The sequence below is a fragment of the Nicotiana tomentosiformis genome, chromosome 1 (genome assembly GCF_000390325.3).
Source record: "Nicotiana tomentosiformis chromosome 1, ASM39032v3, whole genome shotgun sequence".
NCBI classification, from domain to species: Eukaryota; Viridiplantae; Streptophyta; class Magnoliopsida; order Solanales; family Solanaceae; genus Nicotiana; species Nicotiana tomentosiformis.
The window spans coordinates 56118643-56133824 of NC_090812.1; the positions used below are offsets into that span (position 1 = coordinate 56118643).

General features: G+C 38.2%; 1 protein-coding gene and 1 long non-coding RNA gene across 2 annotated transcripts; one reads left to right on the plus strand and one right to left on the minus strand.

Moving 5' to 3' along the window:
• Positions 1–86: 86 nt before the first annotated feature.
• LOC104095788 (vesicle-associated protein 1-2) lies at positions 87–14934 on the minus strand. The gene is made up of 8 exons (XM_009601993.4): positions 14632–14934; positions 14448–14518; positions 14295–14376; positions 13935–14050; positions 7239–7388; positions 7087–7128; positions 4428–4505; positions 87–556 (listed from the first exon to the last, which is right to left on the minus strand). Exons 1-8 carry the CDS (start codon positions 14681–14683, stop codon positions 446–448), a joined length of 702 nt encoding a protein of 233 aa, XP_009600288.1. The 5' UTR covers positions 14684–14934; the 3' UTR covers positions 87–445.
• LOC117276670 (uncharacterized) lies at positions 12967–13169 on the plus strand. The gene is made up of 2 exons (XR_004506940.2): positions 12967–13019; positions 13112–13169. It is a non-coding gene; the product is annotated as an uncharacterized lncRNA (long non-coding RNA).
• Positions 14935–15182: the final 248 nt, after the last annotated feature.

Sequence of the window (15182 nt, forward strand, 5' to 3'; positions counted from 1 at the left end):
TAACTAGAAAATTGCATGGTATAAGGTATTCGAGGACGAAATCTCAAGAAATAAGGTTATAACTGTAAATGTAAAACTATTCTAAGTAAATCAAAACCGTTCGTAATATGCATTGGTGAACCAATAAGATCACGTCAACTCTGATAACTATTGGTGAACAGACAAACTAGCTGCAGCCACAAGGCCCATAATCAGGAGGTATGCTTAATTGGCAAACTAAAATGTCTCCTCCACATGTTGGCAAAGGAAGTCAAAAGCAGTTAATCACACGATGATGCTCTTGAGCTCACATTACAGAAACAGATTAAAACCTGTCTTGGTACATTTCAGTCAACCAGACAACTAATGATACAAAGCTTTACTGGATTAGTCACCTTTTTCTTCAAGGTTCTATAATTTTTTAAACACTTGGTGCACTGACGATATAGCAGCAACCTCTTAGTGATCATGTCTTCTTGAGAAGATAGCCAAGAAAGATGCCAAGCAGTCCAACAATAACAACATACATAAATGGGATTCCACCACGACTTCTGCTGCTTTCACGCTTCAAGAACTCCTGCACCCAACAAGGTTCATGAAGTTTAAGGATAACATTCAGAAGGCCACAATAAATTTCTTCCAGTGCTAGCATGGGAAAAGATGCGTTCTGTGTCAAATACTTTGACTACAATTTCAATTCAAGAGTCAGTGACTTCAAAATGCAGTAGCCTGACACTTAGTTCTCTTACACGGCCAGCAACAAATATAGCAATTAGCTAATCATACAGTCACCAAAAAGCAAGCAAGAGCTCATGATTAATCAATTCATTACCAAAATAATGAAAATGCCACACACTAGCCCGCCCTTAAAGGTAGCCCATGCAAACATGAACTGACAACGAGGTTCTCTAATTGTTGCCTTTTTTGAGGTCCACTGCACAGCTTATCAAGCTATATCGTCATTTGCCATAATAAAAGATTTCATCTTATGTTCACACGAATTAAAGAAAGAATGTGCTTTCATCCATGTGATCAAGAAAAAGGCAGTGCTTCATCCATGTGATTAAGAAAAAGGCAATGCTTTCCTATAACAGCGGAAGGGATGCAGTTATCAAAACAAAGGGAACAAACAAAGGATGCTTGCCTCATCAATGCAGAAAGGTTATACAATGGCTTGACCAACTAACAGAATGCTCGTTCTATGCTTGACCTACTAACAGAATGCCTGTCTATGCAGCATGTCCAGACCTCAAAATCCACTGACGTAGTTAACATATCAGACCATGTAATTGAAAAATCTTATTTCTCTCAATCACCCTCTGTCGTTACCTAAATACATAAATACCATCGCCTTTACACTCAATGACTTAAACCCTACTTCCAGTAGTGGAGCAGCCCGGTGCACCGTGCACAAGCATTAGTGGCTGCTTCCACGACTTGAATCCGTGACCTATAGGTCACATGAAGACAACTTTACCGTTGCTCCAAGTACGATCTTTAGCCCTCTCTAATCAGCTATTAAATGAAGCTCAATTCTTTTCTTCTGAGCTCTTCAATATCTTTAAACAACAGCAAACCCAGTAGTTTCCTACAAGTGGGGTCTGGGGAGGGTAAGATGTACGCAGCCTTACCCTTGGAAGGGCAGAGAGGTTGTTTCCGATAGACCCTCGGCTAGAGAACGATTGAAAAAGAAAAGGTGATTGCAACAAGTAGGAATAACAACAAGATAAAATAAGATCGAAACCAAAAATGCAGTCAAACTCTAGGAGTAATAGCCATGTATGAATAAAAGATATCATACTAACACTAACGCTAGCGAACTGAGTAAGACAAAGAGAAACGCTCGACTACCTACGAACCTTCTACCATAATCTTTGACCTCCACACCCTCCTGTCTAGGGCCATGTCCTCAGTCAGCTCCAGCTGCGCCATGTCCCGCCTAATAACCTCCCTCCAAGACTTCTTAAGCCTACCTCTACCCCTCCTGCTGCCCACCGAGGCTAACCGCTCGCACCTTCTAACCGGGGTTTCTCTACTTCTCCTCTTAACATGTTCGAACCATCTCAACCTCGCCTCCCGCATCTTATACTCCACGGGGGCCACTCTCACCTTTTCCCGAATAACTTCATTCCTAATCTTATCCAACCGGGTATGCCCACACATCTACTTCAACATTCTCATCTCAGCTACTTTTAGCTTCTGAGTATAAGAGTTCTTGACCGGCCAACATTCTGCTCCATAAAACATAGACGGTCTAACTACAACCTTGTAGAACTTACCTTTTAAGTCTCAGCGGCACATTCTTATCACACAAGACACCGGAAGCGAGCCTCCACTACATCTATCCTGCTCCGATACGATGTGTGACATCTTCATCAATCTCTCCGTTACCTTGTATTATAGATCCAAGATACTTGAAACTACCTCTCTTGGGGATGACTTGCGTATCAAGCCTCACCTCCATATCCCTTTCCTGGGTATCGTTGTTGAACTTGCACTCCATGTATTCCGTCTTGGTCCTGCTCAACTTGAAACCCTTAGACTCTAGGGTCTGCCTCCAAACCTCCAGCCTCTCGTTAACACCACCCCGCGTCTCGTCAATTAAAACTATGTCATCCGCAAATAACATACACCATGGCGCCTCACCTTGAATGTGTCTCGTCAATGCGTCCATTGCCAAGGAAAATAGGAATGGACTAAGAATTGATCCCTGGTGCAACCCTATCATAACCGGAATGTGTTCTGAGTCTCCTCCCGCTGCCCTAACCCGAGTCTTAGCTTCATCATACATGTCCTTAATCACCCTAATGTAGGCTACTTGGACCCCTTTAGCCTCCAAGCATCGCCAGAGCACCTCTCGGGACTTTGCCATATGCTTTCTCTAAGTCAATGAACACCATGTGCAAGTCCTTCTTCATCTCCCTATACAGAACCACCAATCTCCTCACAATGTGAATGGCTTCCATAGTCGAACACCCTGGCATGAAACCGAACTGGTTCTCAGAAATGGACACACTGGTCCTCACCCTCACTTCAACCACCCTCTCCCAAACTTTCATAGTATGGCTTAGCAGCTTAATTTCCCTATAATTATTGCAACTTTGGATATCGCCCTTGTTTTTATACAGAGGAATCATCGTACTCCAGCTCCATTCATCGGGCATCTTATTCGTCCCAAAAATGACATTGAACAACTTAGTGAGCTACTCCAAACCTGCCCTACCCACATTCTTCCAAAATTTCACAGGTATTTCATCTGGCCCGGTAGCTCTACCCCTGTGCATACGCATAGCCCAATCGATCTCCTCTACTCTTATGCGCCTACAATACCCGAAATCTCGACGCATCTCGGAGTGCTCCAAGTCGCCCAACGCAATGTCCCTATCACCCTCTTCGTTCAGGAGTCTATGGAAATATGTCTGCCATTTTCGTCTAATCTGAGCCTCTTCCATCAAAACTCTACCTTCCTCATCTTTGATACACTTAACTTGATCCAGATCACGGGCCTTTCTCTCTCACACCTTGGTTAGCATGTATAGCTTCTTGTCCCCGCCTTTGCCCCCAAGCTCTTCATACAAACGCCGCAGTCTTAGCCGCAGTAACCGCTAACTTCGCCTCCTTCTTAGCCCTTCTATACCCCTCCTTGTTCATCCTCTTCGCCTCCTCGTCAATGCTCTCTATAAGTGTCAAGTACGTCGCTTGCTTGGCTTCCACTTTCTCTTGTACCTCCTCACTCCACCACCAGTCACCTTTGTGGCCGCCAGAGAAACCCTTTGAGACCCCTAACACTTCTCTCGCAGCTACTCTAATACACTCCGCTGTCGTGGTCCACATACAGCTCGCGTCCCCACTACTCCTCCCGGCTCCCATAGCCAACAACTTCCCCCCAACTCTTGCGCTCTGTCACTAGTCAAAGCACCCCACGTGATCCTTATACACGGCCCTCTTCCTCACGATCTCTAAGTCCATCACCAATAATCTATGCTGAGTCGTGAGATTCTCGCTGGTATAACCTTGCAATCCATGCACACTCCTATCGCACTTCCGGAGGAGTAGATAATCAATTTGAGTCTTGGCCAATGAACTCCGGAATGTAACCAAGTGCTCCACCCTTTTCGAAAAACACGAGTTGGCAATCACCAAATCAAAGGCTTTAGCACAGTCCAACAACGCAGACTCCAAAGCCAAAGCTGCCATGCACACCGCCATACCCCCCAGATGTCGCCCCAATGTGACCATTGAAGTCACCTCCTGGCTCCTATGAATAACTTCTCGGTGAGCGGAATGCCACGTACCAAAGCAAAAAAGAAAGAAAAAGAAAACAGAAAGATTAATTCTGAAATTGCTGATACATCCTGTAAGAAATAGTGAGAAGTTGCAAGAATTCTGATAAGACAGACAAAAAACTAGTAAAATACATTTCTAATTTTCTATATTAAAGCCCTTACCAGTTCTTGCTGAAGCTTGTTACTTTGCTGCATTGCAGAATTTTTCTCCTCTGTCAGCTTCAAAATTAGTGCTTTTGCCTGCAAATAAAACAAAAAGAATCCTCAATCTTTTGTTTCCTTAAAAAGTTACTCTGCATCTTTTCTTCTCCAAAGCGAAGAACAGTGTACAGTAATCCAGGTTTAGTTATAACGACAAACTTTACAGACTGTAACATCCACCTAATATGAAACAAGTATTCATTTGAACGAGCGGAAAGAAAATTTTAAACAGTACATTTGCTGAAGCCAAAAAATGCAGGGCCTAGGCAGTCATTAGCTACACTTGTAATTTACAAAAGCCTAAAAACGACTAGAGCTACAAAATAAATGTTTTACAAGCTAATAACATATGCAAGAAAATGACTGTCTTATACCATCATAGAACCAAATGATTCCACTCGAACTTCAGAGAGAGATTTTAGACTGACAGGTTTTCTCCTACTAATCTTGAATTCTTCTAGCATCACTGTTCGTGGTCCAAGTTAAAATCTTAAGCCAGGAGAACATAGTAGTACCAGCTCTTGCATACCAAAGGATCAAATACACAGATATATGAAATTTCTTAAAAGATGATTGCATGTCCAATATAGCATTGATCATGAGAATAAACCACTTCAAAAAAGGAAAGGGTATCCAAAACACAAAAGGCAATACATAGTTAAACACACTTAAAACTACTGTGATGAAATGATAAAATGATCTGTAACTAGTCAAACTGATAAATGCTATTCAAAGCAGAGATTCACTTTTTCAAGAACATAATGAAAAGTTGATCGGAATCAAATTGTAGAAGCCAAATAACAATGCATCATTAAAATAAAACTGCCCACAGTAGGTGACCAACACAACAAGAAAAGGAATATGACTTTGTAATTCTTCTGGAATAAAGGATGTTTTCACCAAGCAAAAGTTTGATCCACGACAACCTAGCAAAACTTTTAACACGATAAAGCTCCATTATGAGTTGTCTATATTAGATTAAATTTCCTAGTAATTTTTTTCTTCTGTAAGCAATAGTTTACTTCTCTCGTAAAGTAGCTATCTCGGATGCATGTATAACAACATTTTGGGCCAAAATGACAAAGAAAAGTACCATCTATATTACAGGTAAAAAGATGGAAGCTGGGTCAGAAATAATGAGGAACTATACATGAGATTTATAACAGCTTTTGATACATAGCTCAAATCACTAGCTTTGCAGGGAGTTGTCCTTTTTGACAGAATGGGTGCATGGTGGAGGTAAGAGTACAGGGAACATGCTATGAGCTTACAAAACTTCAAGTCGAGAAAGCTCAATTAGAAAATTTGTTTATAAGAATTAAAAAGATATGCCTATTGGCTCTCCTGAGGGAAGCTTGATACTTTCAGCTATCCTTCAACAAGTGAAGTGGTTTGCCATTCTTCCTCAAATTACAGGTGTTCTATAGCTCAACCTCTGTAGCAAAGATCAGTTGATATGCCTGATCCAGACTGAGTTTTTAACCACAATCAGGAGGTAAGCAGGTATTCGAGTGGCTAAGAAATCAGAATTTAATACATTCTTGTTTATTTCATTGAGTGATACTGGCAATTACGATATTGGGGCAATATTTTCTATTCATTTGCAAATGAGGAAAAAAGAAGTATACAATGAAAACAATGATACTCAACAGAATGCAAAGGGTATTGCATATCCAAAGTACCTTTCCCATTAGTCAGTTATCATTCTGACTAGACAATCAAGGAACACTATATTCCATACCACGTGGTAATACCTTGTGCTAAAAAAAGGGACCTTGAACCTAACTCAACCTCGAAGTGCAGCTCGTGAGTTAAGGATTGTCCAAGACCATATAAAAGATTAATGTCCATTTCATCAAACAAAAAAGGAAAAAAGAAAAGGAGACAACTGCCCATACCCTCGACAAGTGTAAGACTCTAACATCCTGGCATGCCCAGGACTGAACATCTGGAGAGTGAACAAGGCCCACGCCCACATCGGGCCAACATCAGGGATGCGTTTGACTCTATTATAATATCATATTAAGAAAAATAGACATTGGCCGTAGTCAACGCAAGAGTTAGCTCGTAAAGTGAGGATCATACAACACCATATAAAGAGACTATGGTTGATCCCTCAACCAATGTGGGGCTAACACCTTGCAATTAGAAAACACTAATAAATTCAAATTTAAAACAACAGTATTCCACTGTATAAGAGCAAAACACTGGAAAGGCGGAAAAAAGATAGACACAAACCAAACAATTCTCAATGCTCAAATACAAAGGCCCTAGAAAGATTGCCATGTTTAATATACCTTTTGCTATAATGCTCAAATGCAATGTGGGGCTAACACCTTGCAATTAGAAAACACAATAATAAATTCAAATTTAAAACAACAGTATTCCACTGTATAAGAGCAAAACACTGGAAAGGCAGAAAAAAGATAGAGACACAAACCAAACAATTCTCAATGCAAAGGCCCTAAAAAGATTGCCATGTTTAATATACCTTTTGCTATAATCCCCCCCTTTCCAAATAAGATGCATCTAGAAACTTAGTTGTTCCTGTTGACGACACAAATCAAGTAACTTATCAGTCACCAGAGAAACATCATAAATTCTGGAAAATGAAAACTACCTCTGATGAGTTGTCCTGTGGCTCAGCATATGTCCTTGAAGCCTGCACAACAACCGGATATCTCATTTTCCATTTGAACCCTGCTAGCTTTTTACCCCAAAAAAGAAATCTTTAATCTTCAAAAAATAAGGGCAAGACACCTAAAAACTCACATTGTGGAACTCAGCTCCATTTTCAGATATAGAAGCCCTAGGTGAGGAACCTTCCTCAGACCCCTCCTGCACAGGTGATGGTGGTTGAGGTGGAACATAAGCCACTCTCAACTTGCACTCGTCAACATGATTCCCCGACTCCTTGTTGAACTAAAAAAAAAACAAAATACCCACAGATAAACCATGCTACTTCTCATCAATTAGCAGAACAGAAACAATAACCAATATATCAAATCAATTAACACTTCAAACAACAAAACTTTAATAATCTTTACCATTTACAACAACAACGACCCAATAAATCCCACAAGTGGGGTCTGGGAAGGATAGTGTGTACGCAGACCTTACTAGGGGGGTCTGGGGAGAATAGTGTGTACGCAGACCTTACTAGGGGTGGGCATTCGGTTTATCAATTGTGTATACCAAAGTATTTCGGTACGGTTTAATACATATTCATGTGTCACGTACTGCTAAGAGCCTAAGCAAGCAGAAACAACCACTAACGAGTAAACAATCTGCCTAACAAAAGGCAGCAGAGCACTAAATAAACAATCTGCCACTCTACCTAATAAAAGGCGTGTAAGAAACATTCAAATCAGCCTAACAACATGCAGCAGCACACCTGATTATCACATTCACAGCAAGTACTTGAGAGGGAAAAGAGGTAAATAAATATCACAGCAAGCTAAGATAGTAACAACCACTAACGAGTAGCAGCAGAATTAAACACAGTGCAACAAAAACAGAGAGGGCATAAACCTGCCAAACATAATTCAAGTTTACACTAATAGTCTCGAATCAAATTAGTCTTAATTCTTAAATACGAATTTCAGGAAGACGCTCAAGACAACGCCTAATATGCTTCCTTAAACAATATGTGCTATCCCTCTTTAGATGAACATTATAGACTCGACCACAATGCTTGCACTCTACTTTGCGAACTTCTCCGTTATCTTCTATCACCTCAAAGTGTTCCCAAATATGAGAGCGTACTTTAGGAGCACGAGGCATGATTGCACTTGAACCTAAAAAAAGATAAATCATAGGTTAGAATATTATTTTTTGATGATAATAGAACAAAACTACATCACTAAACAAATAGAGTATTAAACTTACCACTCAAGTTGCAACTATACATCAAACAATGCTAGTAGTGCTTCCATATCTAAAGATAATTCGACCAAATATGTCATACAAATAAACAACTATGATATATTATTTTGAACAAAAATACTCACAAAATATTAAAGCTTACCAAGCTCGAGTTCCTCAAGATACTCACAGTCTTCTTCAACACTAATAGGATTTTTTTCTAAGCCAATCTTGAACACATTTAGGAGTCAATGAACTCCTAAATGAATCAAAAGTACGGCCACCGGTGCTAAACGCACATTTCGACGCCACACTAGAAATTGGAATGGCCAACATATCACGAGCCAACTCTGAAAGAATAGGAAATCTAGGAGCATGTGTTTTCCACCAACTTAAGATATCAAATTCTTCACTAAAAGACTCTTGTTCTTCACTAATGTATTTATCCAACTCCGATTTAGCACCCCCACTTCCATTGTTTCTTCAAGTGAAACTTCGTCCTTATTAATGATGCAGTTATAACACTCTCACTAGATGAAGTAGAACTAGATGGAGATTGAGGACAAGATCCAGTTGAATACTTTTCAAACAAAGAATTCATATAAGCATACACCTCAACATTTATTTTCTTACCTTTATCCTCCCCAAAAAGTTCTTCAAGTGCAAGGCTAACATTCAAATTTGTTACGTGGATCCAAGACGGAAGCAATAAAAATCATCTTTTCAGGCTCACCCCAATACTTATTGAACTTTTCTTGCATCCGCTCAGCCATTTCTCAAATGTTCATCTTCACTAATTAAACACATTTTCAAATGACAATAAAGTTTAGATACATCCTCAAAATGAGAATTACAAGTGACATAACGTGAACCTGAAGCTTTTTTGGTGAGCTCGTAAAATCTTGCAAGAAACTTTATCACATTCCCCAATCATCAGATTCAAGAGGCCCTGCACTACTACCAACTTCACAAAGATGAGAACATAGATAAGCAAAAAATCCATCATCAAAAAGATAAAACTTGTCAAAGGCCTTTTCAAAGTTTTGTGCCGTATTCAACATCAAATAGGTGGAATTCTACCTAGTAGGAACATCCAAACACAATGTTTTGGTACATTCTATCTTTACATGTGCACAACACTGTTTAAACTTTAAGGTCCTTGCAGGCGACGATCTCACAATATTTCTAACACGTGCGACAGAAGCATCAATTTCTTTCAAACCATCTTGCACAATTAGATTTAGTATATGAGCCATGCATCTCACATGAAGATGTTTACCACTCATCATATTAGTTTTCCACATATCTAACTTTTTAGACAATTCTTTGACTGTGACATCATTTGAAGAAGCACTATCCACGGTAATAGTGAACACCTTGTCTAATTTCCATTCAAGCAAACAATTACAAATAGCCATCTCTTCACCCTTATGACTAGTGATAGGGCAAAAAATTAGTATTCTTTTATGCAAGCTGTCAAACACATATAATTTATTCTTTGCAATGAAGTCCATGTGTCTGTTGTGAGGCAAATTTTTGGTTGTGCTTCTCTAAAAGACCTTCTTAGATTTTGCTTCAATTCACCATAAACTTCGTAACAATCCCTTGTTATTGTTCTACGAGAAAGAAGACGAAATAGTGGTTGAGTTATTCTCATAAACTTCATAAAGCCTTCATTTTCTACAAAGCTAAATAGTAGTTCATCAATAACTATCATCTCAATTAAAGCCCTCCTAATCACTTCTTGATCGAATTTCCAAAGCGATCCTCCATCATTTTGGCAAGATTGAAAGTTTATCCTTGTCTGAGTATTATCAATATTAGGTGGGTATTCTTTGCATCTATTCAAATGACTTCTCAATCCTGTTGTTCCATTCTTAGATGAATTAGCAGCATAAACTTGCTTACAATATTTACACCTTGCTTTACTGACCCCATGTTCCTGAAATTTATCAAAATGTTTCCAAACTTTGGATCTAGGTTCTATAACTTTTCTTAGAATCTTGAGTATCAATTGTGTTGGCATTGCTATCATCAGTAATAGGTAAGCTTTCAGTTGAACCAACATCACTTATTCTACTTCATCCGCCATCTATACAAAATTAAAACAAATATAAACACAAATTGTTAAAACCAAAACACTAAATAGAACACTACAAGGGCGAATGGTCGTGTAATGAGCAGAGAACAGCCTAGTACAAGAGCATATCACACACCATAAGGAAAAACTATTCTCCATCTAGTTAGTTTGTCATTCCTGGAAATAAATAAATTAATCATACTAGAAGTAGAAAATGACCACTTTATTTATTTCCAGGAATGACAAACTAACTAGATGTGGAATAGCTTTTCCTTATGGTGTGTGATCTGCTTTGGTACTAGGCTGTTCTCTGCTCATTACACGACCATTCGCCCTTGTAGTGTTTTGCTTGTAGTGTTCTATTTAGAGTTTTGGTTTTAACAATTTGTGTTTATATTTGTTTTAATTTTGTATAGAAGGCGGATGAAAGTAGAGTAAGTGATGTTGGTTCAACTGAAAGCTTACATATTACTGTTGATAGCAATGCCAACACAATTGATAATCAAGATTCTAAGAAAAGAAAAGCCATAGAACCTAGATTCGAAGTTTGGAAACATTTTGATAAATTTTAGGAAAATGGGATCGGTAAAGCAAGGTGTAAATATTGTAAGCAAGCTTATGCTGCTAATTCATCTAAGAATGGAACAACAGGATTGAAAAGTCATTTGAATAGATGCAAAGAATACCCACCTAACATTGATAAAGATAATACTCAGACAAGGATAAACTTTCAATCTTGCCAAAATGATGGAGGATCACTTTGGAAATTCAATCAAGAAGTGATTAGGAGGGCTTTAATTGAGATGATAGTTATTGATGAACTACCATTTAGCTTTGTAGAAAAGGAAAGCTTTATGAAATTTATGAGAATAACTCAACCACTATTTCGTCTTCCTTCTCGTAGAACAATAACAATGGATTGTTATGAAGTTTATGGTGAATTGAAGCAAAATCAAAGAAGGTCTTTTAGAGAAGCACAACCAAAAATTTGCCTCAGAACAGACACACAGACTTCATTGCAAAGAATAAATTATATGTGTTTGACAGCTCACTTCATTGATAGAGATTGGAAGTTGCATAAAAAAATACTAAATTTTTGCCTTATCACTAGTCATAAGGGTGGAGAGATGGCTAAAGCTATTTGTAATTGTTTGCTTGAATGGAAATTAGACAAGGTGTTCACTATTACCGTGGACAATGCTTCTTCAAATGATGTCACAGTCAAAGAATTGTCTAAAAAGTTAGATATGTGAAAAACTAATATGATGAGTGGTAAACATCTTTATGTGAGATGCATGGCTCATATACTAAATTTAAATGTGCAAGATGGTTTGAAAGAAATTGATGCTTCTGTCACACGTGTTAGAAATATTGTGAGATCGTCGCCTGCAAGGACCTTAAAGTTTAAATAGTGTTGTGCACATGTAAAGGTAGAATGTACCAAAACATTGTGTTTGGATGTTCTTACTAGGTGGAATTTCACCTATTTGATGTTGGATATGGCACAAAACTTTGAAAAGGCCTTTGACAAGTTTTATCTTTTTGATGATGGATTTTCTGCTTATCTATATTCTCATCTTTGTGAAGATGGTAGTAGTGCAGGGCCTCTTGAATATGATGATTGGGTGAATGTGATAAAGTTTCTTGCAAGATTTCATGAGCTCACCAAAAAAGTTTTAGGTTCACGTTATGTCACTTGTAATTCTCATTTTGAGGATGTATCTAAACTTTATTGTCATTTGAAAATGTGTTTAATTAGTGAGGATGAGCATTTGAGAAAAATGGCTGAGCGGATGCAAGAAAAGTTCAAGAAGTATTGGGGTGAGCCTGAAAAGATGAATAAAATGATTTTCATTGCTTCTGCCATGGATCCACTTAACAAATTTGAATATGTTAGCCTTGCACTTGAAGAACTTTTTGGGGAGGATAAAGGGAAGAAAATAAATGGTGAGGTGTATGCTTATATGAATTCTTTGTTTGAAGAGTATCTAAAAAAGTATTCAACTGAATCTTGTCCTCAATCTCCATGTAGTTCTACTTCATCTAATAATAAATCTTGTGAGAGTGTTATAACTGCATCATTAATAAGGACGAAGCTTCACTTGAAAAAACAAAAGGAAGACAATGGAAGTGGGGGTGCTAAATCGGAGTTGGATAAATACATTAGTGAAGAACAAGAGCCTTTTAGTGAAGAATTTGATATCTTAAGTTGGTGGAAAACACATGCTCCTAGATTTCCTATTCTTTCAGAGTTGGGTTGGGATGTGTAGGCCATTCCAATTTCTAGTGTGGCGTCGAAATGTGCGTTTAGCACCGGTGGCCGTACTCTTGATTCATTTAGGAGTTCCTTGACTCCTAAATGTGTGCAAGCTCTTGCTTGTGTTCAAGATTGGCTTAGAGAAAAGAAGAATCCTATTAGTGTTGAAGAAGACTGGGAGTATCTTGAGGAACTCGAGCTTGGTAAGCTTTAATATTTTGTGTGTATTTTAGTTCAAAATAATATATAATAGTTTTTTATTTGTATGATATATTTGGTCGAATTATCTTTAGATATGAAAAATAATGGAAGCACTACTAGCAATGTTTGATGTATAGTTGCAACTTGAGTGGTAAGTTTAATACTCCATTTGTTTGGTGATGTAGTTTTGTTCTATTATCATCAAAAAATAATATTCTAGCCTATGATTTATCTTTTTTTTAGGTTCAAGTGCAATCATGCCCCGTGCTCCTAAAGTACGCTCTCATATTTGGGAACACTTTGAGGTGATAGAAGATAACGGAGAAGTTCGCAAAGTAGAGTGCAAGCATTGTGGTCGAGTCTATAATGTTCATCCAAAGAGGAATAGCACATATTGTTTAAGGAAGCATATTAGGCGTTGTCTTGAACGTCTTCCTTAAATCCGTATTTAAGAATTAAGACTAAGTTGATTCGAGACTATTAGTGTAAACTTGAATTCTGTTTGGCAGGTTTATGCCCTCTCTGTTTTTGTTGTACCGTCTTTAATTCTGCTGCTACTCGTTAGTGGTTGTTACTATCTTAGCTTGCTCTGATATTTATTTACTTCTTTTTCTCTTTCAAGTACTTGCTGTGAATGTGATAATCAGGTGTGCATCTGCCATGTATGTGTTGCTGCATGTTGTTACGCAGATTTGAATGTTTCTTACACGCCTTTTGTTAGGCAGAATGGCAGATTGTTTACTCGTTAGTGGTTGTTTCTGCTTGCTTAATGCTTCGGCTCCTAGCACTTAGCAGTACGTGACACATGAATATGTATTAAACCGAAAACGTACCGAACCAAAATAAGAAATACCGAAATACTTTGGTACGGTATTTGGTATACACAATTGATAAACCGAATACCGAAATACCGAACCGAAGTACCGAATGCCCACCCCTAATAACAACATCATCATAAAGACCAGAAAATTGATGGAACGTAAAAGCGAGAGCCCCTAAAAAGACCCTGCACTGTGAAAAACGAAAGATTAGTGAGACACAACATTAACCACTAGTAGGAACTTACCATTTCTGGAGTAATATCCTTAGGCGTAGTTCCAGGGCCTGCCACGACACTTTGAAGCAGGAACTTATCCTTGCATTGCATGTCTGGTGGTGCCTCTTTTTGTGCTTGCATTGTAACTGAACCCATAAATTGTACAAACAAATGCAAAAAAAAAAAAAAAAAAAAACATCAATATCAACTATTACTACATCTGATTCCCAAACTACTAGTAACTATAACAACAATTACTAGTAAAAAGATATTTAGCAAACTCAAAAGAACATACAGCGGCATACGTATAAGGAGAACTCTGTGTGTGTGTGTGTGTGTGTGTGTGTGTGTGTATGTGTGTGTGTGAGAGAGAGAGAGAGAGAGAGAGACCTGTGACATCACAGGTAGAGTGAGGCATCACAATTCCAGTGTTAGGCCTTACACAGTACTTCTTTGGATTCGTCGTCTTCACCTAAATTCCAAAAACAAAATGTAATCACAACAAAATAAAAAAAAAATAAGTACAGTAAATTTGCATGATACCTTGAAGGCAACATAGTTATCGGATTTGTTGGTCAATTGCAAGGAGCATGCGATCTGCTTCTTCAATTCGACTAATCAACATAAGAAGAAAAAAACAAAATCAAAACAAGAGAACAACAGACGGATCTAACAAGTTCAAACAAGGTAGAAAATGTTCTAGAAGTTTCTAATAGAGTGACTTTACAGGGAAACTGAAGCTCAATAGGTTCGATTTGAAGTAGCTCTCCGTTACTCATTTCGACAGCGATCTTCTCTATATAATTTTTTAGGTATCTGCCGGAGATTCTATTTTAAGGTCGGATTCGGACGGTTTCCGGCGACGGCGGTGGGAATTGGAAGTTGTTTAGCGGCGAGAATCTCGAGGTGAAGAGAAATGATTGGGTTTTTACAAAAATTGGGAATTTTATTTAGGATTATGGAGAGAGACAGAGAAAAAGAGAGAGTGGGGAGAGTGATGCCAAGTAAGAAAGAAACGTGGGACAGTGTCTTTTGTCTGACTTCTACCCATGCTGGCTAAGCTGGCGCATGTTTAAATTCGGTAAGCGGCTTTTGTCCTTGTTAGGTGATACTCTGCACCGTTTTAATAAGCACAAAATTCAAGAAAAAATTAAATAATTTTTAAAATTATATTTAAAATAAGTCTTTAGATATAAAAATATGATACTTATTTGTATTTGTACATACTAAAAAGAAAAGATATTGTTATTGTTGACTCCTAATCGAGAACAAAGTTAA

Coding starts and splice junctions, on each gene's coding strand:
- LOC104095788 (XM_009601993.4), bottom strand. CDS start 14,683: ATGAGTAACGGAGAGCTACTTCAAATCGAACCTATTGAGCTTCAGTTT. Junction 7,389..13,934: donor AGGATATTACTCCAGAAATG/GTAAGTTCCTAC, acceptor TTTTTTTTTTAG/TTCAACAAGGAGTCGGGGAA. Junction 4,506..7,086: donor CACAGGACAACTCATCAGAG/GTAGTTTTCATT, acceptor TTTTATTTGCAG/GCAAAAGCACTAATTTTGAA.